The sequence below is a fragment of the Lepidothrix coronata genome, unplaced genomic scaffold, assembly GCF_001604755.1.
Source record: "Lepidothrix coronata isolate B3197 unplaced genomic scaffold, Lepidothrix_coronata-1.0 Scaffold8, whole genome shotgun sequence".
Classification (NCBI taxonomy): Eukaryota; Metazoa; Chordata; class Aves; order Passeriformes; family Pipridae; genus Lepidothrix; species Lepidothrix coronata.
Window position 1 is genome coordinate 316,091 of NW_016690188.1, and position 20,081 is coordinate 336,171.

Sequence of the window (20,081 nt, forward strand, 5' to 3'; positions counted from 1 at the left end):
CAGGAAATTCTGGATTTAGTGTTTGAAGAAGGGAATTAAAAGTACTTGGCCAAAATTTGGTAGGATTTAGCAGTTCTCACACAGAAACCCAGAAGTTTTTATGTGTTTCTGGCATCTTTTCATTCATGAATAGAGGAGAAATTACTTTTTTTTTTTCCATCTAAGGTGAAATCTTAAGGATAAAGTTGGATTCTTGTTTCAGCAGCATCTCTCAGTCCATATTAATGTACAGAGGACAGTAATAGTATTCCAGAGAGGCCTTTGGGTTGCAAGTTGTCGCTTCTGCACCTTGTGTTTGGCTGCTTTTCAGTCACATTTCCTAGGACAAGAGTTATGCAACTTCTCTGTCAGTCTTTCCTCTCTGCTTCTTTCAGGGAAACAGAACTTAAAGATACTAACCAGTAGTATGGGTACAGGGGAAAAGTGAGAGAGTGAAAGAAGAAAATGTGTGGTTCAGAATGTGTGGTTCAGTATGGGTGGAAATTGGAGAATCTGAAGCAGTTAAAGAAGACAGCTTAAGGATTCTGTGGATGATTTAAAGGACATGGAGAGGAACTGGGAAAGCAGACAAATGGAAAGGAACTGGATTTAAGTCTGGGAATGGTATTGTAAGAGGATGTTACAAGGAGGTAGGGCAAACCTGATGGGTGTTGAGGATGTTGGACGCAAATCAGTCAGAACAGAAAGATTCATTAATTCATCTGCTCATGGAACAGTTTGTCTCTGGGTATATGCAACTGCGTAGAAGGAAATGCCTGGAAGTCTGCACTTACAGCAGCCTAATTGCTTCTGTCCGGGAGGGGTGTTCTGGGAACAGAGGGAAGATGACTGGCCCTTCAGCTTTCCCTGCTCCAAGTGTGTGTGGAAAGGGGTAATAGTGTTTCTTCCACAGATTCTTCCTCTTTTGTTTAGGTGCAATATAGCCATAAAAGAAAAGGAGTGGAGTGGAGATGAGACGCAGAGTAAAATAGAAAAAAAACAGTCTCAGGAAAAAATCAAGTCTGTTTGCAGACAACCTTTGAGGCTGTTTAGGATTCTGTTGTATGAAAAAGCTAGTTATCAATAATACCAACTACTTTGAAATAGTCAATACATTGAAACATGTCACTGTTTGAAAGACAACATACCAAGGTCTTGATCACTAGTGGAATATCTAGAGGAAAATATTCACTCTTCCTTTAAACTGTTTGGGAACACAGACACACCTATTCTGCTTGGGCCACTCCCTTTAATACTGTTCAACCCAGGAAATTCTAGGAGTGGAGCCATAGAGTGAGCACCTCTGAAGGCTCTCACTTGTTCCTCCAGCTTGTCATCTGTCCTCTGGGAGGCTGTAGCTTTTGAGGTCCAGAAACAGTACTGCTTGAGAGCACAAATGGAACTAGAAATACATCAGAGCTCTGCAAACGGCAAAGGTTTGTCCTGGACTATAGCTCTGCTATGTAAATCTCTGTTGGTAAATAACATAGGTTAAGCCTTCCACAGGACATTGGTTCTTGGATTTACAGAAGGAAATCAGGCTGAGGAACTTCTGTCGACTGAAATTGGGATCTTTCTGATAAAGCAATTTCTTTATTTCAGTTTGTTTTTCTTTAATGGTTTAACAGTTAAAAACCTCTCCAGCCTGGTGTGTTTTATGAACAGTGGACTTTGTTTCCTGGCTGAACAGCATGTGCATGCACCCATGTGTTACTCCCCTGGACTGGATTTCTTAATATAGGGAGCAGCACATAACCCAGTGGAATTAAACATGCTTGTTATCCAACTCCATGTGTATTTTTGTAAGAGAGAATTCACTGCTCTGTTTTGCAGTTTTCTGTCTTCTAGGTAAAGATGATGACAACATACTTTTGCTGTGGGGTGGGTTCTGTTAAAAAAGAGGTTTTAGAGTTATGTGGTGGAAGGTGGCATAAGAGTTCTGAGTCTTGCTAATTAACGCTTTGAGTGAAAAGCTGATAACAGATCTGCGTTAGGGTGCTTCTGAGGGCAGATTTCTTTGGTGTTTAACCTGGAGAAGCCTTGTTGTGCAATCTGTGACTTACTGTCTGAGCACACCTACGGGTTCTTGGCTGTCCTGCAGCCGCCTGTCACAGGCAGGCAGCAGGGAGGGGTGTTCAGTGGCTGTGGCTGGTGAGTGGTGCCTTTCCCTTTTCCCCATGCTCAGAGGTGCTGCAGGAATGACTGTGCAGCATAGGATGCCAGTGTGTAGCAACCTGCAAGGAGCTACCAGGAGGGGAGACTTGAAGCACTTTGCTTCTACACACCAAAAGCACACTCAGCACAGTTTTGGTGGTGAGTTCCAACAAAGTGATACAAAATGAATACTCTTTGCATCCAAGAGACATGCAAATCTTAGTTTTCTTAGTAAACATTTCTCTTTTTTTATACCACAATCTTAGATAAAGGCAGGGGAAGAAGCATAAGTATAAAAGATATATTTAGCTTTCTTGGTAACTCAAGTGTGGGTAGTTGCTTTCTCTGTTATGCTTGGACAGATAGATAAACCCTTGGGGTACCCATCTGATTTCAGGGGTTGGAGGTGGAAGAAGTAAAGTCCTATGTTTTTCTTTGCATTGTCTAATCCAATATTTGTCTCTTAAAAATAATGTCTGACAGATTCATCTGTCTTTATGGGTCTGGAGATTAAAATATGTACAGGTAGACATATTAAAGAACTGTGTACACATCTTTATGAAAAGTATCACCTTACCTTAAAAAAACCCAGAAAAACATAACCCAAACATTCTACCAACTGTTTATAACAATTTTTCTATTGCTAGTTAGTCTTTGTAGGTCAAACACTTAACCTAATGTTGAACTAGGTATAACAGTCCTATTTCTTCTGTTTCTCCCAATGTGTGCTGAAGTAGGTGATCAAAATTACTTATTTTTCTTTCCTTCTTTCTTTATTTTATTTTAAATGCTGTTTTTTATTTATTACATGAATATAAATTAATCTCCACAGAGTACAATTGAATAGCATTTGGTTAAAATCAGCTGTTTCTGTATAATCAGATACGTGGCACTTGAGGACATGGTTAGTGCTGAACTTGGCAATGATGGGTTTAATGGTTGGACTCCATGATTTTAGAAGTCTTTTCCAACCTAAGGGATTCTATGTTTCTCTGATTCTCTGATATTCTTGTGATGTGAGAGATGACCATATCGTGTGAACGCACTGATCAAATGAACATTTATCCTCAAGTCCTGTGGGTATTCATTATGGAGCGATTAGGCTGAATATCTGTTTCTCCATTCCTGACCAGATACACTGAGAACTGGGGAAGTCTTGCTTGTATCTCTGCCAGCTTTGGTTGGTCCTGGTGACTTCTTAGGTGGGTATGGAAATCTATTCTCACTGTTGGGTCCTAGTGGACAAACTTCTGGCTGCCACGCTGAGAAAGCACAGGAGAAATGATTGATTACTTCTCCCTGCTACTCTGTAGGTTTTTGCACTTTCTCTTCCCTAACGTTAGGAGGGGGTTGAGAATCAAACCATCTTGAAATATAATACATATATATGTAGAGATAATTGTTTGTCATTTCATTAAAGTGGGTAATGAAATGTTTTACTTTCATTTTTAATCCATTTCAGGTGCTGGTTTTCTCATTCTAGAAAAATGATCCACTAATGCTTTTTGTCAGCTGTCTATTTTAAGGTGGAAGGGCTGACCTCATTCTGATGATAACCCAGTAAGCAGCTGGAGAACTGAAAATCTTTACTGACTTAGAATGAATTAATTGATTCAAGGAAAAGTACTGGGAGGATTTGGATTTCAAAGAAAGCATGAATGTGGAGGGGAAACCTCAATAACAAAAAAACCAGAAAACCACTACAAAATAAGGCATTATCTTATAATTCATTCCTAGTTAAAAAGAAAGTAACTGGAAGCTGCCAGCTAATTTCAGTCTGAAAATATGCACAACGTATGTTTAGAACATAAGGTTTTCTTCTGATAAATGCTGTGGTGGTCAGCACCTGTTTTAACTGATTCATCTGAAAATTTTGCACAGTGCTGGTAGAAATAGTTCATCAATCAGTTTTTGTTCACACAGCCTGACAGTTTGGCTGGCGTGCCTACTTTCTTTAATTGTTGTTGTTGTTCTGCTATTCTTCATTGCAGAACTATTCCTAAATCAAACCAGAACGAAACTCTGACCACAAAAAAATTAAAGATGACTAGAGAGTGTTAATACCAGAGGAATTTTGAAGCTGAATTCATGGAAAAGGGATTTTTTTCTTAGTTGTTGATTTGTGTCAGTGGTAAATCTGTGTTTTAAACAAATACCACAGTGGTAACGTCAACACAAATAAAAGGAAACTAAGTTTTGCTTTAGACTGAGGGAGTGTTTACACTGAAAAAACCCAAACAAACTAACCTCCTAATATGTACTATTAATAGTTGTTTGCATTCTACATAAACTGAAGAACCAGGCCTCTCATGGTGAAGCAACTGTCTAGATGCAACATTTAATATATTTTAAGTAACAAGAAGTACAGAGACTCCATGATGATGACTAAGAATGCAACAGAAGATCCTCCCTCAAAGATGGCCAGGGAGGATCTTGACTTTACACTATGTTCTAGTTACAGTTAATTTAAAATTAATTAAAATCCCACACTTGTGTTTAAAGTTCACTAGCTGGATAAACTACTTTTCTTAGTAACCCATGACACACATAACCTTACAAGAAAAATTAACGTCAATAGATGTTGTTTGGTCAAGTAATGTCAGGATAAAATCAAGAAATTCTTGCTGAAGAAATACTACTGTAAATCATTGCTGCAAATACAATAGGGTAAATGTCAGTCAAGTAGTCAATGTAGCGGTCTTAGATTCTTTTTAGCTACTCCATTTGACTCATTCACCATTCCTGTAGTTTGTGATACCACTGGAATGATTTTTACCACTGTTGTAAGACCTTATCTCCTACCTTCTCTTCTAAAATTGTATAGGGCTACATCGTGAGTGCCCTCCACTTCCTCTACAGGATCAAGATTTAGTGCTATCTTTGAATAACTCTGATGGGATTTGATAGGCACGGCTTCACAACATCGGACATGTCAGGGAAATATCGTAAGATAAGGCTCGTCCTGTGTTGAGTGGCACTGGTAAAGAACAAACCCAGCTATACCTGTTGTCAAATCAAGAACATGTGTCTCCTCTTTAATGTCCTGTCAGCTTTGGAAGTTTGCTGTGTTTCTCTGGCTGTTGCTTTTCCTGATGGTGCCAGATTACAGCACTTATTTGAGTAGATTCCAGTAAACTATCAATAAAAAACAAGCAAACTGTTTCTATGACCACAGAATATCCAGGGGGACCAAAACCTCTCTTTATCAAATACTAGTTGGTACATGGTACGTTATATACAATTTCCTGCCATTCATAGATTGAAACAAATTCCAAGTGTTTTGTCTGCCCCACCAATGCATTTTCAGATGTGACTATACCTCATTTTTGCCTGTGCAGAATGTGATCCCTGTGCAGAATGTGTGAGAAGTGAGCTGCTCATAGAGTCATAATTTTGCTTAACTGACAGTTTCTTAGTTTTTAACATGGCTCTTTTGAGCACTTGTGTGTGTGTGTGCAGCTGATTTAACCATAAGATAGTGCTGACCACAAGAGGAAGGGTTCAGCAGTGCTGTAGGATTTATTTAATTAGAAGACAAAGGTTAGCCAACACAGCATATTTAAAGCTGCTTTTATTAGGAATGTTGGCAGTGAATGAAGTAATCTGATGTCATTTTTGGCATCCTGTAGTAGTGCCATGCTTTCCACTGTATAGAAAGGTAACCTCCTATTCTTAGTTGTGATGGACATTGACAAAAAGTTTGTACTGGCTTCTGGTAGGGGCTTAAATTAGTCCTTGTAGTACAAAGAAAGAATCTCTTTTAAAGCTTCATTGAAGCTAGGAGAGGGCAGTGTGACTGCAGAAGTTATCCTTTTAGAGTTATGCCATGCTCTGAGAATGGCTACGATATTGGAGGCATCGTGAATTGGATGCAGCAAGAGAAATACTTAATTCTTATGATCATGTGTGCTGGTGCTACATCTACAGCAGAAGATCTACTGTTAGGAAAGAAGGGGCAATGTCAACCTAAGATGTTCAGGTAGCCCTGCAGTGATGTGGAGACTTTCTTCTTGTATAATTCTTTGTTCAGCATTTTGGTAAAGTTACTGTGCATATTTTTGTAATTATGTGACGTGTAAGAAGGGAGTATAATAATATGCAGTTTATTTCAATACATAACAAATGGAGTGGTGCTTTCTTTGATGCCATGCTTGTAACACATCATTCTTTACAAGGGTACAGGAAATAAATAAAGCTTTCAACTTTGATCTCTCTGCTTCCCAACGTATTTCTGTCTCGGTTCCTATGAAGTCTGCATTGTGAAGAGAATGTTACAAGCAGTTTCTCCTTTTAGCTGGAAGAAAAATGTCAAAGTTCAAGAAAGGAAAAGTAAAGAAAAAAAAGTATGATTAAAGGAATTACAGTTATCTTGAAAGTCTTTGCTCTGTTTAAATAAAAGACACCTAAGCATTGCTGAGGAATAGAAAAAAAGCTTCCTACTGAAGATCTGAAGGACTGCCAGCTTCTGGCAGGATCTTTTTGGCTAATTGCTCCCCAGAGTGGCTTAGGCATCTCTTTGACTTCTAGCATAGAGCTCAGCCCCACGGAAGTTGTGGGATTATTTATAAGCTTTAAGATAGGCAAGCGCTTAAATTGTGTTGTGGAGTCAATTGTTCAATCATACAGAGTCTTGGGGGTGCAGCAGTTTTTATATTTATATTTCATATAGCTTTCACTATATCCTGCCTACAAGATTGCTTCAGTTGTCAGCAATTGCAGTTGGTTTTTTTCCCACATATAAGTAAAAAAGATTGGTTTTGCTGTAAGAATACACAGTGCAGTGTTCTTGACATTGTAGATCAATAGATTAGCCTTGTGCTGCCAGGAAATAAAATGCTGAGCCACCTGATCTTGTAATAATGCAATAGACAGATCCATTAATGCACACACTGTTATTTTATGTCTGAAAATAGATGTGAAGAGAGATTATTTTTTTTCCCATGACTACTCTGAAATAAACATTGGAATTAATAAAGTAAGGTAAATAGCTTTTGTCATAACCTGATAACTCTTCTAGTCACAGCAACCATGGTAGCAGGATTTTGCTTGTTTGGGGAAGAATAATTAAAAATGGAATTTTCAGATGCAAGAAGATGTACAGAATTAACTCTTTGCCTTACCTGATAACCTGATTTTCCATGGAAAATGAGCACTTTTAGTGTTAAATAAGGGCTGCAATCTATTGGAAAATCGTTGAGAAATATGGTAATGAAGTTGTAAGGTAATGGAGATCAAGGAGAAGCACTCAACTATGCTTTATATGACCTCTTTTTTAATGCTGACCAGCGAGTTCCTAGTGTTATTATCTGTGGTACTTCTATAGTTTCCATTATCACAGAATCTGAAAACTTCAGTCTTTAATGTACCTATTGTTACAAATCCCTTGTGAGGGGGGAAAGTGATAGGGGGAAACACAATGAAAGAGATTAAGGGAATGGCTTAGGGATGAACAGCAAGTCTGTGAGAGAGCAGAGACAGCATGTTTCTCAAATCCCATGTTAAGGCTTGGAGAGGTAGTAGACAGTACTTTGCTAACTGACATTATTGTTTTGAGGTGGGTTTTTTTCCCCTAACATCATTTGAGTATTTCATTTGGTGATTGATTTTCTGTGTACTATTTCAGCCCAGTTAATAATTTCATGTGAAGGTAAATGGCTCTCTCTTTTGTCCGAGAAAAAGATGATTAGATGTAACCTCAAGCATATTGTTTAGATATCTTTGTTTGTTTAATCCTTCTGCTCACTGTTTCACTGGAGGATAAACTTGGTGGTTGTTGGGATTTAGGGAAGTGAGTCAGATTCAGTTTCTGAGCATACAGCAAAGGGGAAAGCATTCCCAAGAGCTTGTTATGCTGCCTGTCCAGTGTTACAATGCGCTGCAAAGCTGGGCTTTGTTATCAAAGGCTCATGTGCCATGGAAGTTATCATACATAGTTGATAACAGGAAGCTGAGCACAATGCTTTAATTCAGCTGAAAGATTTTGCAAATGTCATCAGTTGGGAAAGGAAATTGTCACTGCATGGTTGTGGTGGGGGGAAACAGTTTTCTCAAACCATGACAATGGTCTTAGTTAAGTCTGAGAAATGCAGTTGTGTTTTCTCTTGTGTTTTTTCTTGGTTATGAATTGTAACAGGAGAATAAAAGCAAAGCAATGTTTCATGTATGTTTTTGGATGAATACCAAGAAACCAGTACATAAAATAACATTTTTTTTCTTATTTCTGAATTAGTTTAACGAAAGAGTTTGTGCATGCAAGTCTTGCTGTTGATGTATAAACCTGGGCTTCAGTTTGCAGTGTGCCACCTTGGGAGATCCCCAGATGTTTTTACAAAGAGTTGAAGTTTGACTCAGTATACAACAATACAAATGTAGCTTCACCCTATTCAGGCTTGAACTTGTCCTTTCACTTAGACTTTCAAGGACTTAATCAACTTGACAGACTTTGTAACAGTTCTTCACTACTGTGCTTCACATGTGTGTGCTGCTGAAACAGGTGTTTTGGATGGAATTTGGCTAATGATTACTCAAAGGTCAGTTATAATAGCAATGGAGAAAAAATTCGATGTGGCAGCTTGGTAACAACCCTGTGTGGGAGACTCCTGCTTGATCGTGTTGCTCAGCTGAGTTATAACACAAACCGTTCTGCCTTTGATATCACTTTAACCTGAGTTAGCCCTTCTCTGTGAGACACTCTGGTTTTTTTGTCAGCACAGAGATGCCTTGTAGCTTTGTGGTCTTTCTGTTCCTCCTGCCATAAGCAGTAGTATGGCTTACCTTGTAGAACCTTACTTGGGTTTAAACCAGCAAACCAAGTTGGTAGAGACCGGTGGACAGTAGAATTCCTACCTCTTATGCTTTTCTAGACAATAAATTGTTGAAGCATTATTAAATACTAATAACTAGGCTTTTCAGTCTGTTCTGAATAAAATTTGCATTTAGATGTACTAGCACAGATCTCTCTTTAAAGTGTCTGCTTAGTAGTAACAGTGCTTAATGTGGCTATCAGCAGTCATTATATGATCTCTACTAAACGTTTTTTCAGGAGTGGATATGGTCTTAGTAAGGAAGCAGCAAGTGTCAAGTGAATGGACAAAAACCAAGTGTAGTGAACAAGGAGCATATTTCCTTGTGAGGAACACCTGTTCCTCCCTGGTAATCATCACCCAAGTCAAGCCCAAACCATTCTGCAAGTGTTTAGCTAAGTAGATCTCATTGATGATGTGATTAGTACTGGATTTTTTAGGCAAGCAGAACAGAGATAGGTATGTGTGGCCACTGCAGTTGGCTGGCAGCAGGACTGCTGAGTCAGTTCTTGTGTATTTTCTTCTCAACCAAGATAACAACAAGATTAGATGGGCCTCATGCTCCAGTGAGTGAGCTGAGAAAATACCCTCTTCCTGTTGCTCCTGGCTGTGGTGCCTTAGTTCTTCTGAAATATGCTGTGCTGGAAAGTACCAGAAAACACAGTGATGTTTGTAGCTGGGGTGTTTTGGGGTTTTCAGTTCCCAGAAGATATACAGCACTAAGAAGTGGTGCAGGGTGAACTAGTGGTGCTCTTCTAGCAGTGGACATATCAGTTTGCAAGATTATCATGGAATCATAGAGTGGTTTGGGTTTAAAGGAAAATTTAAAGGTCATCTATTCGAACCCTCCTGCAATGAGCAGGGACATCTTCCACTAGATCAGGTTGCTCAGAGCCCCATCCAACCTGGCCTTGAATTTTTCCGGGGATGGGTCATCCACAACCTTTCTGGGCAACCCGTGCCAGTGTTTCACCTCACTCATTGTGTGCGCTCGATCTCTCTGTCCGTGTCATTGCTGAAAACACTAAACAATATGTACTAACACATTTTAGTAGTGCTGGTCATTCTGTTTCTGGATTTGAGCTGGGTGAATGTTTTAAATGTCTCACTGATCTGAGCATAATCCCAACAGTATTTCCCCTTGTGCAGCAACTGAATGGATTTTGTTTCAATTTGAAAATACTTCCTGTAAATTATTGGAATATAATAGCTGAGATACTTTTTAAGGACTAAAATATGATTACTTCAAAAGCCACAAAAGAGCTTTGTACTGCTGTTTTTTAAACCTCAGCAAATTTTATGTAGGACCTGAATTATTAATGGAGATAAATTGGAAGAGGAAGCTCTGTTGTCTTATCAGTCTCAAGCAAGCAGTAGTTGGTTGACTTTGCAGAGAAAGGCAGCTCATTCTGAAGCCATGACTGAGCAGGTCCTTGGTGAGGAACCCTACAGTGTGAAGGGCTTATGTCAGTATGCCCAGAAGATGACTGCCTGTTTTGGACATTTAGGTAAAGAAATTAAGATGTGCATGTGGATTTTTTTGGTCTTCATTATGGGGATGAAGTGTTTCCTCAAGTTTACAGTAAATAGCTGAGGGTTTGTACGTCATCCTGCAGTCTTGAGTAAGTAAATTGTGTGTGTCAAAAGTGAAAAATTTTCATGTGTGAAGTAATTTTACCACAAGGTTTTGTTTCTTTTTTTTGTGTGTGTGTGACCTTGAATATTGGAATTTTTTTTGCTGTCGCTTGCTGTTTTAGTTATTTTATTGTGTGGATAACTATATTTCATGGTATAGATAGATATAGTGCTTGCTCATTTTTCATTTATATGAACACCCTTTTTTTCCCCTCCTTACTCTTGAATTCTTATATGGGAGAATAAGATAATTGTGATAATCCTGTGGCCTTGGACAGATGCAAGAAACACTATTTGGGGCGACCTACCTGTGCAATAGATGTGTTACCCTCCTAGTGGTATGAGGGAAAAGGAAAATGTCATTTTGTTTTACCTTCCTTCCTGTGTTTTTGATTTTTTTGCAGCTAGGTTTTGCAGAGCTACTGTGTCTGACTTGAATTTCTTGGGTTTTTGCTTGGGGTTTTTGTTGCTTTCAATATAAGAATAAAGTCACACTGAAATGCATTTGCAAGAAGTTTAACTCTGATGGTAGAAGCAATTAAAGACAGCATTAGTGCACTACACATTTCTGCCTTTTACTTAGCTGGAGGGCAAGTCTAATTCTCAGTGTTGCTCTGGAGCATGGAGGGATGTTTCTTCTACAATTTGTTTAGCCCTTGTTGTCTGATTTTTACTATTACTCACTGCTCGCTGTTCTGTTTTGTAATTTATTTGTGCATTGCAGTCATATTTTTTTGTTACTTCTGTTCTAGTAGAATTAGTGCAGAAGCTTCTATTCCTGGTTGCATATGAAACATACATGTATTTTTATCATCCAGGCAGCCAATTGGTTTGGTGAATTCAGAGGGGATTGAATAGGAAATGATCTTGAGACAACTGGAAATATTTATAAATAAAATATTTATAAAGTTGATAATGAGATAAAATATTTAAAGTAGCTGTTCTGCTTAATCCTGTCTCAGATCCAGCCAGCCCCCTGTGAAAATTGTCAGTCTGGAAAGTGCCCATACCTCACACTGTGCTCTGTGAAGGCTCGAGATCCCAACACTGACTACTTGGATTAGACGTGGCTTTGAATTGGCAGTGATTTAAACATGATTTGCTACTTGGCAGATATTGAGAAAATTTCCTCGACACTAGTTCTGAGTTGAGTGCCCTGGATTCCTGAGACTGGCTTTCAAGAAACGTAAGGACAAGCTTGTGCCCTTGTGTTTCCTGCCTTTTTCTTTTCTCTTCACCAAGAATGTTAGAAATCAGTCTTTTCCACTTAATTGAATGCTTTACTTAAGTGGTAGGAGATCACAACAGACTTTTTGATTCAGACTAAGGCTAAATTCCAGTGCTTGGTAACAGTGTATTGCAGGCCTTGTCCTACTTTTTCAAACAGTCCTTCATCTTCTTTGGGAAGCCACACTGATGCTTCCTGGTCTTATTTTGCTCATTTCTACTGCTTGTCCCCTTATATTGCATACTGACAGGATGGAGGCTCTTGAACACATACACTGTACTTAAAAAAAAACTATCAAAAAATTATATTGCTTTGTGTTATAAGGAGCAGCTGGCATATGGTTTTTGAAAGGGTGGTTCTCAGGCAGCGACAGCAATAGCCAGGGCTGGAAAGGGGCAGCATTAAAGAAGTCTCTGTCAGAGAAAGGAGAATCTTTTTTTTAATTAAGCAGGATGCTTCTGCAGTGACATGTTAGGGTCCCTAAATTCTGGTCTGTGGTCCCCCACCAATCCCATGTGTCTTGGTGGTCAAAGGACGCTGGATTGCGCGCCACTGATACAACATCAGACTCTTCTACAGTGGCCACAGGCTGACTGTTTCTCTAGTGGATATAGAGGTCATACTGGTTTAGTTCTTACTGCAATAGCTGTTGTAATAACTGCCTTGGTGACTAGAGCTGAAGGTTGGAATCAGCATGGATACAGCAGATAATGGGGAGTCAGTCTCAAAGCAGTGTGTTCAAACTCCAATGAAGGACAAGCTTTTCTTCCGGGATTTAGGCAGCCAAGGAAATGTTGCCGTAGTTTAAACAGTTTCTGCAGAGCTCACCTTTCTGCTTTTATGAGGATTAACTTCTGCAGCAGAGTTCATGTATGAGCAATGTGTGCTTTTGCCTCACCTGCCTCAAAGTGCAAAGTCCACCATGACGTGTCAGTGAGGAGAGTTGGCACTGCTGTTGTCAGATGTCAACATCCTTCACCGATTATCCAGCAACAAATGACGCTCTTACACTGAGAGATACTTGTGTCAACGTGCACCCAGCCATCTCCTATGAGTCATCCCTCTGCTTTAAGCGCTGGTGATCCACCTTCAGCTGAAGTGGCAGAAGCTTTTGGATTTTCAGAGCTGTCTTTTCCATTGAGGGGCTGCAGTGTACAGGTCAGTAGGCTGAGAAATCTAGGAGAGATTGAAAAATTGCTGCAAAGCTTCATTTCCTAGGAGGAATGCTTAAAACAGCATTTGCTGAGATGTCTGATCTGATACAAGATACTCTAAGGCAGAACTGGAATTGCTATATTTATTGAACCAGCTCCTCCTCAAACATACACTAGCATCACCTCATTAAAATTATTACAGTGTGCAGATTTATTCTGGCTTTGCCCTACTGTACCTGTGACTGATTAGAAAACTCAGGAGACTGGCTGTTTAAGGGAACTGTGATTTCAGGCTTGTTTTCAAGATAATATAGAAGTCATACTACTTGAGAAATAAAATGTGATTGACCTCATAGGAGCTGTGTAATAAGAGATGATCAAAGTCTGGATTTATGCGATGATATTTTCTCTTTAAAACAGTAAATAAAGCAGTCTTCTCTTCAAAACCTGTCCCCATCTGGAGTTAGTACTTGAGCTCTGAGTTTTGAGGGAAGAATTAAGTGACAGTTTCTCACTGTGCTCAGTAGGCCTATTGGTAGGTTTTTTTACCTGCTAATTTAGTAAAAGCTTTACTGGAAGCAGTGTGGTGATTACATCAGGTCATTTTGCAGCTATAGTTAACTTCTGTGTGTTAAGGAGAAAGCCTGGGCCAGACACTGGTTATTCATTTTTCTCTGGGAATTTCACTCAGTAAAAAATCTGAAGTTGTCTCTGAGCAGGTCCAGATCTGGGGTCTACCTGTAATTTTCTCTTACAGATGATGAATGTTGTTGTTTGTTTGTTTTTTTTTTTTTTAATATCTTTTGCTTTGGAATTTCCTGTGACTTTCCAGTGCCCTGTTGATGATTAACTCTGCCTTTCCCCAGGGAGAAATATTCATTAGATGATTAGATTAGCAAGTCACTGGAATTGGATTAATGTAAATACTTCTTGTAAGTGAAGCAGGAAGGGTTGGCACAGTATCTGCAAAGCTTCTGCTGTCAGCTCTGCAGGAAGGTGGAGAGGAAGAGCAGAAGTGAACCAATCCTTAGTAGTTAGGGGAAAGCTTAAGTGCTTTCGTTTGCAATAGGCAGTGAAAGCTGCAGAAAGGATTTCTCCAAAGAAATCTGCTTATGAAGCAGTGCTAGCCAGTGCTGGTACATTCCTCAAAAAGGAGGATCGACATGCTCTACCTTTACTACAGCCTTTTCACTGTAGCACACAGACAGACCTGGCATGGAACGGGGCCATGGCAGATTAAATGCACAGATGTGCCTTTGTAGCTTATGATGATGATGATGATGATTCTTCCATAATAAGATTTTTGACACAGCAAGGTTTTTTGATTTTAAACTAATCCTCTTATATAACTCAGTTACGTTCTTTCTCTTGTCCTGAATATTAATCTGATTTTCAGATACTCTTTATGGTTTTGTTTCTGATTTTTTTGCATTCGCGGGGATGAGATTCAACTGATTACAATAGTTGTAGATGGCAATCACCTGATCAAGCATACTGTTGTGATCTCTTGAAGATAATCACTAAAAATATATCTTCCTTAATCTCCTTTGCTGGATAAGAGAAAAAGAGAAGGATTGGAAAGGGCAGTGTGCCGTGGGTAGTGGACCGACTGCATGCACTACAGGTTGCTTTCCCTACCTTCTTCCGAATAGAAATGCCTTCTTTCCCCATCTTAAACAGCTTTGGGAAGCTGTGTGGATCAGGTGAAGAACTGGTGCTGGAAAAAGTGAAATTTCGAAATTCAGTCAGAAGGATGTCAGTAATTGAGGATGGGAATATTGCAGAGGTCTTGTATCTCATTCCTAAGCAGAGCTTGCTGAAGCAACTGCCCTACTTGAATCCAGATGACTATTACTTGTGTGAGCAGTTATTTGACACTCCTGAGGATCTGGGTAAGTGAAGACTGGCATTGGATCTTGATTTTTTGGTTGGTGAATAGACTAAATTGCTTTACAGTTACCTTATTTTTAGCATAGCAGCAAGATAGTTTATGACAGTGTGTTCAGGTGTGGAGAAATATTTATCACTGACAGAGAGGAAGAAAAGAATAATAAAAAACAAAATTAGAATCTGGATAGTCAAAAGTAGTTGATGGACATAGATGCGGCTCTTTCTATGTGGCCATCCTGGGACAAATGGGACCTTAAACTTCAGAAGTATTTAAGCTAGGAAAGTACCTTTTGAAAGCACAGCATGCTGTAGTAGTGTGTTCTGAGCTTTCCTAGGTGGTCTGTAAAACTATATTCCCTTTTGTTTGTTTTAAAGTTATTGCCAAGGAGTATCATTTGAAGCTGCCTCATTCTTGAATTGGAAGTGATTAAAAGTTTTTCTGTGTTCACCTTCTTGTCACTTGTGAATTTAATAGACTTCTGTTGTACGTTTTTTCCAGGTACCTCCTTTTTCAGCATAAGAAATCGTAATTTATTTAGATGCAATTTGTGCAGGAGTCAGTCCATGCCTTTGATTATCCTTTTATATGTATTTTGCTAATTCTATTATAACCCTTGGAAAATTGGGGAATAGAACTGTGTTCAACATGTATCATAATGTGGGTATATGTGCAGAGTCCTAACAATGCTCCTTGTTCCTCATGGTAGTTGCTGAAATTTGGTTTTAATTAACATTGAACACTGGTTTGTTACTTAATAGAGCTATCAGTGGTGGGAGAACTTATATCTGGAATTCATCAGCTTAACCAATTTGTTACAGTCCGTTACAAATGTAAAAAAAAAAGTTTTCTGGAAACTCCAGTCTGTGAAATTGGCTATAAATGTTAATCTGAAGCTTTCAGATAAATTTCAAAGATTTTTTTTCTTCTAGGACTTGCTTTATGGACCTCAGTTTTGATAATCCAAACTGCTTATGTGCTGGAATTTTGCCTATACTTAGAAGATCAAGAAAGTTGCCACATACTTGTCACTCTGTGCAGCTCCTCAAAATGTTAATACTGGTTGTATTTGGTAGGCAAGTATTCTTCAAAGATTTACTTTGGTATATGTCACTTTTTCTTATGTGCAAAAGCTTCTGCTAGTCAGCTCTGAATCCAGTGAACTTCACGCTGTAAGAATAGAACTGTCCAAAACCCATATGCTGTTTCAGGTAGTTGCTGCTTCTGAGTAATCATTTTCTTTTTAAAACAAAAATTTTAATTAAAGTGTTGCTAAAACATGAGGCAAATATATAATATAGCTGTGAACTAGAAAAAGCAACTATCATTCTCCATTGCCAGCCCCCACAGTATTTCACATTGGTATTCTGGAGAAAACTTCTGCAGACACATTAGGCATTTTTATAAACCACAATTTAGAGGTGAAAATTATTTGAATATACAGTGACCAGCTGTATGATCAATCCATACAGGGCTCCAGAGAAACTCTTTGCTATCGTAGCAAAGTGGGAGCGACCTTTTTGCACATGTGCAAATCTCTTCTAATTTATATGGGGTTAAACAATCTAGAAATCTGCAATTCTGCAGTTCTTCACTCATTTGTAAGCAATTGCAAAGATAGGGGGACAGGTTCTGTTTAGCATTATGCTGCAATAGATAATGCAAATAACCACTGGGGTTTTTCTTCCTTTCATCCTACAGCATGGGTGCTACTGTTCAATAGGGTAGATATGGTGGTCCTGCTTTCCAGTGCTGTGTATGATGCTGACTGAAAGGTTGCAAGATGTCTGGTATCCCATCTTTCTCCAATCTGTGAAGCAATCGGAATCAGAATCTCATCTGCTTAGAACAAAACCAGTGGAATGCTTTTTGAAAACCGCCTGCTTGTAAATGCTGTATGTGACTTTAAGATGCAAAACACGTAAGACTGTCTCTTAGGCCAGCTTGTGCTGCTTGGGGATTATAGTCCCTCAAGTACTACAAGATTTAGCAGCTTAGAAACCCTGCTGGAAGACAGTTTGCTGTCTCTATTTGGCTTTGCAAACAGAGATTAGAAATTACACTGTTCAAGGCATTTGGAGACTCACTAATTATTTTCCTTCCTGATTGTATGTGGATCATAACCATCAGGAAAGGCCCATATTTTAGGTTTTTGGAAGGTCAGGAATTATCAACAGGTGCAGAGCTATTTAGTGGTCAGGAGGTGAGCCTTTGGAATCTCATCCATTTAACCCATGACTTGCTTTTACTTAGGACTTGTATCCTGAAATTTATCCCCTTCATAATGGGAATGTTGGAGGCTAAACCTATCTCATAAAGTTAAATGGTAGCATCATACGAACAGTTAAAAAATACTCTAAAAATGGAAGAAAACTTAAAACAAAAGGAGTTGAAAAGCAGCTCTGAATCACTGAAAGGACCCTGATTTTGTATTTCTCTTGATTTCATTTGGCCTAAGAATGATGAGCCACCTTCCCTCCTGTGTGTAGGGGAGAAGGTAAGGATGCTTCCCATTAGAGAGGTTGCCAATCGTAGTTTGCTGCAACAAAATCTGTCTTAGCCTGGTTCAGGACATGGCTTTGATTTTCTGAAGGCAAGACCCTGTGGAAAAATGTCAGGACTAGTAAGAGTCGAAAACTGGTTGCAAAAGAGCAGTGGAATTCTAAAGAGAAAACTGGCTTGAAACTGTGTGGTGTTGCTTCTTGTACCAGATACTGTCATCTGTCACTTGTACCAATGACACCTTATGCAACCCTCCAAATTGATCACTCTTTGGCTGCCACAGTGATACACACCTGAGGGAAAGGAGATATACACCATATTACCTAACTGACCTCTTGTAGGAATTTAGTACCTCTTTATGTAATGGTCTTTATTTAAAGCATCACTTGTGAGAATCGCTGCTTCTGTTGGATCATGTAAAGGAAGACAGAAGGAACTAAGAGGATGAGAAAGGCATGCAAGGAATCTGGAGAGCAGGAAAACAGCCCAGTGGGGAGATAGGAAGCAAGCTGGACTGGTGGAAGAAAATCTGTGAAGCACCAAGGTCCTATTTACCCTTTACTGGGTAAAACAACTACCTGGGTAGCTGGGACCAAAGAGTGGTGCTGAATGAATTTAAGTCCAGTTGGAGGCCAGTCACTAGTGGTGTTCCCCAGGGCTCAATACAGGGGCCAGTCCTGTTTAATGTAATTATTGATGATCTGGAGGAGGGGATTGAGTGCACTCTCAGTCAGTTTACTGACAACAAGTAGGGCAGGAATGTAGATCTGCTTGAGGGCAGGAGGGCTCTACAGAGGCATCTGGACTGGCTGGATCAATTGTATGGGGATCAATAAGATGAAGTGCTGAGTCCTGCACTTGGGTCACAACAATCCCCTACCCCATTCAGAGAAATGCAACTGAGCTGGGGAAGGGTCTGGAGCACAGGTCTAATGTGGAGTGGCTCAGGGAGCCTTGGAGGTGCTTAGCCTGGAGAAAAGGAGGCTCAGGTAGAACTTTATCAACCACCTGAACAGAGGTTGTAGTGAGGTGGAGGTTGGTGTCCTCTCCCAAGTAACAAGCCATAGGAAAAGACGAAATGTCCTTAAATTGCACTAAGGGAGGTTTAGATTGTATATTAGGAAAATTTTTTAACCTGAAGGGCTATCAAACATTGGAACAGGCTGCCCAGGAGAGGGGTGAAATCACCATTCCTGGAGGTACTTGAAAGATGTGTAGATATAGCACTTAAGGACATGGTTTAGTGGCGGACTTGGCAGCATTAGGTTAAGAGTTGGACTCAAAGATCATTCCAACCTAAAGCAGTCTATGATGGTATTGCTCTTTCCTTGGAGGGGATGTAGAGAGGGAGATGCTGGTCTCTTCTCCTGATATCCAGTGACAGAATGCATGGAAATGGTTCAAAGCTGCACCAGATAAAGTTTAGACTTGACATTAGGAAGAATTTCTTCACTGAGAGAGTGGTCAAACACTAAAATGGGCTTCCTAAAGAGGTGGTCAATGCCTGAAGCCTTTCAGTGTTTGAAACATGTGAACAATGCCCTTAACAGGCTTTAACTTGGTCAGCCCTGAATTAGTCAGGCAGTTGGAGCAGATAATCATTGTACATAATCCAGTTGAGATAGTCTATTCTTTTTTATTCTATGAGAAATAGTAGTCTGATTTTTTCATAGTAGTCTGATTTATGAGAAAGAAGGTCTGATTTTTCTGTGTGTATATTTGCAGAGAGGAGGGGTCTGAGGGATCAACAGGGTGATATGAGGGAAGACACAGAGGCAGAGTGTTCTTGAGAGGAATGGGCTTTACAACTTTGAAATAAAATGTCCAGTTATAAAATACTAGAGGAGGATAAAACACTGGAATCTTCACATGCTGTTTTACATTTAAGCTCCCACATATCAGCTTTCTTGCATTAGCAGGGTTTTCTTGCTGGACTGTAGCAAGAAAGCTGGAGCCCCCAGTCAGGGAAATGAACTCTTTGTACCCCATTGCCATTTTCCATTCTTATTACCAAGGAGTGCCCAAGATCACCCTAAAGGATGCAGTTTCTTTAACACCAATCCCTATTGTTACTTGAACAGAAAGAAGGAAGTCACAAATAAAAAAAAAAAAACAATTCCTATTTTAATCTTTGGTTTTACCTGCTAATGGTGTTCATAGTAGATCCCCACAGAATGGATACTTGGTGTGACCTACAGACTTAGGATTTTAGGGGCGCTGTGTGAACTTGTCAGGTGTCCAAAGCTAAGCAATCTCAGATGTGGCAAGTGGTGATGTGTGAGAGGAAAATCCGGGTTCCGTTGGCATTGTAGTAGGTGGTACTTTTTAGATGCAGAGAGGTGCTGAACAGACTGCTCCTGTACTGCAGATAAGGTGGTTCTTCTTTTTGATAGCTTTTCAAATTGATTCCTTCAAGTGAGCAATCTCTCCTGGCCTCAGTCCCTATAATATATTTTTTTTAATAATGCTGACTTATATGATTGAACAGGGAGCATGCTTTTAAAATTTGTGATAATACAGATTTAGGAACATTATTTCATCCTTCTGCAGGACAATGTCTTAATTCAAAATAGTCCTGATAAGTCACCTGAATGGTTTGAAATTACCCAGTTGAATTTCAGAGACTAAAAGTGTTAAGCATGGACTAGCACAGGTAAGAAATGGAAACTAACACACACTGATCCAGAAAAGTACATGGAGGATAATGATGCTTACCACAATGTAAATATAGATTGACT

General features: G+C 39.4%; 1 protein-coding gene across 14 annotated transcripts in view; it reads left to right on the forward strand.

Moving 5' to 3' along the window:
• The first annotated feature begins 1,255 nt into the window (after positions 1 to 1,255).
• Positions 1,256 to 20,081, forward strand: part of ABLIM1 (actin binding LIM protein 1) — a 146,462-nt gene continuing 127,636 nt past the window's right edge. For 3 of the 14 annotated variants that reach the window (XM_017803755.1, XM_017803787.1, XM_017803818.1), the window contains exon 1: positions 14,467 to 14,845. In XM_017803755.1, the coding sequence (XP_017659244.1) occupies positions 14,608 to 14,845 (238 nt within the window). In that variant the 5' untranslated portion in view covers positions 14,467 to 14,607. Of the gene's footprint in view, positions 1,416 to 13,924; positions 14,846 to 20,081 lie in introns of those variants that run through there. The other 11 variants (XM_017803767.1, XM_017803812.1, XM_017803820.1 and 8 more) reach the window with 7 other exon arrangements.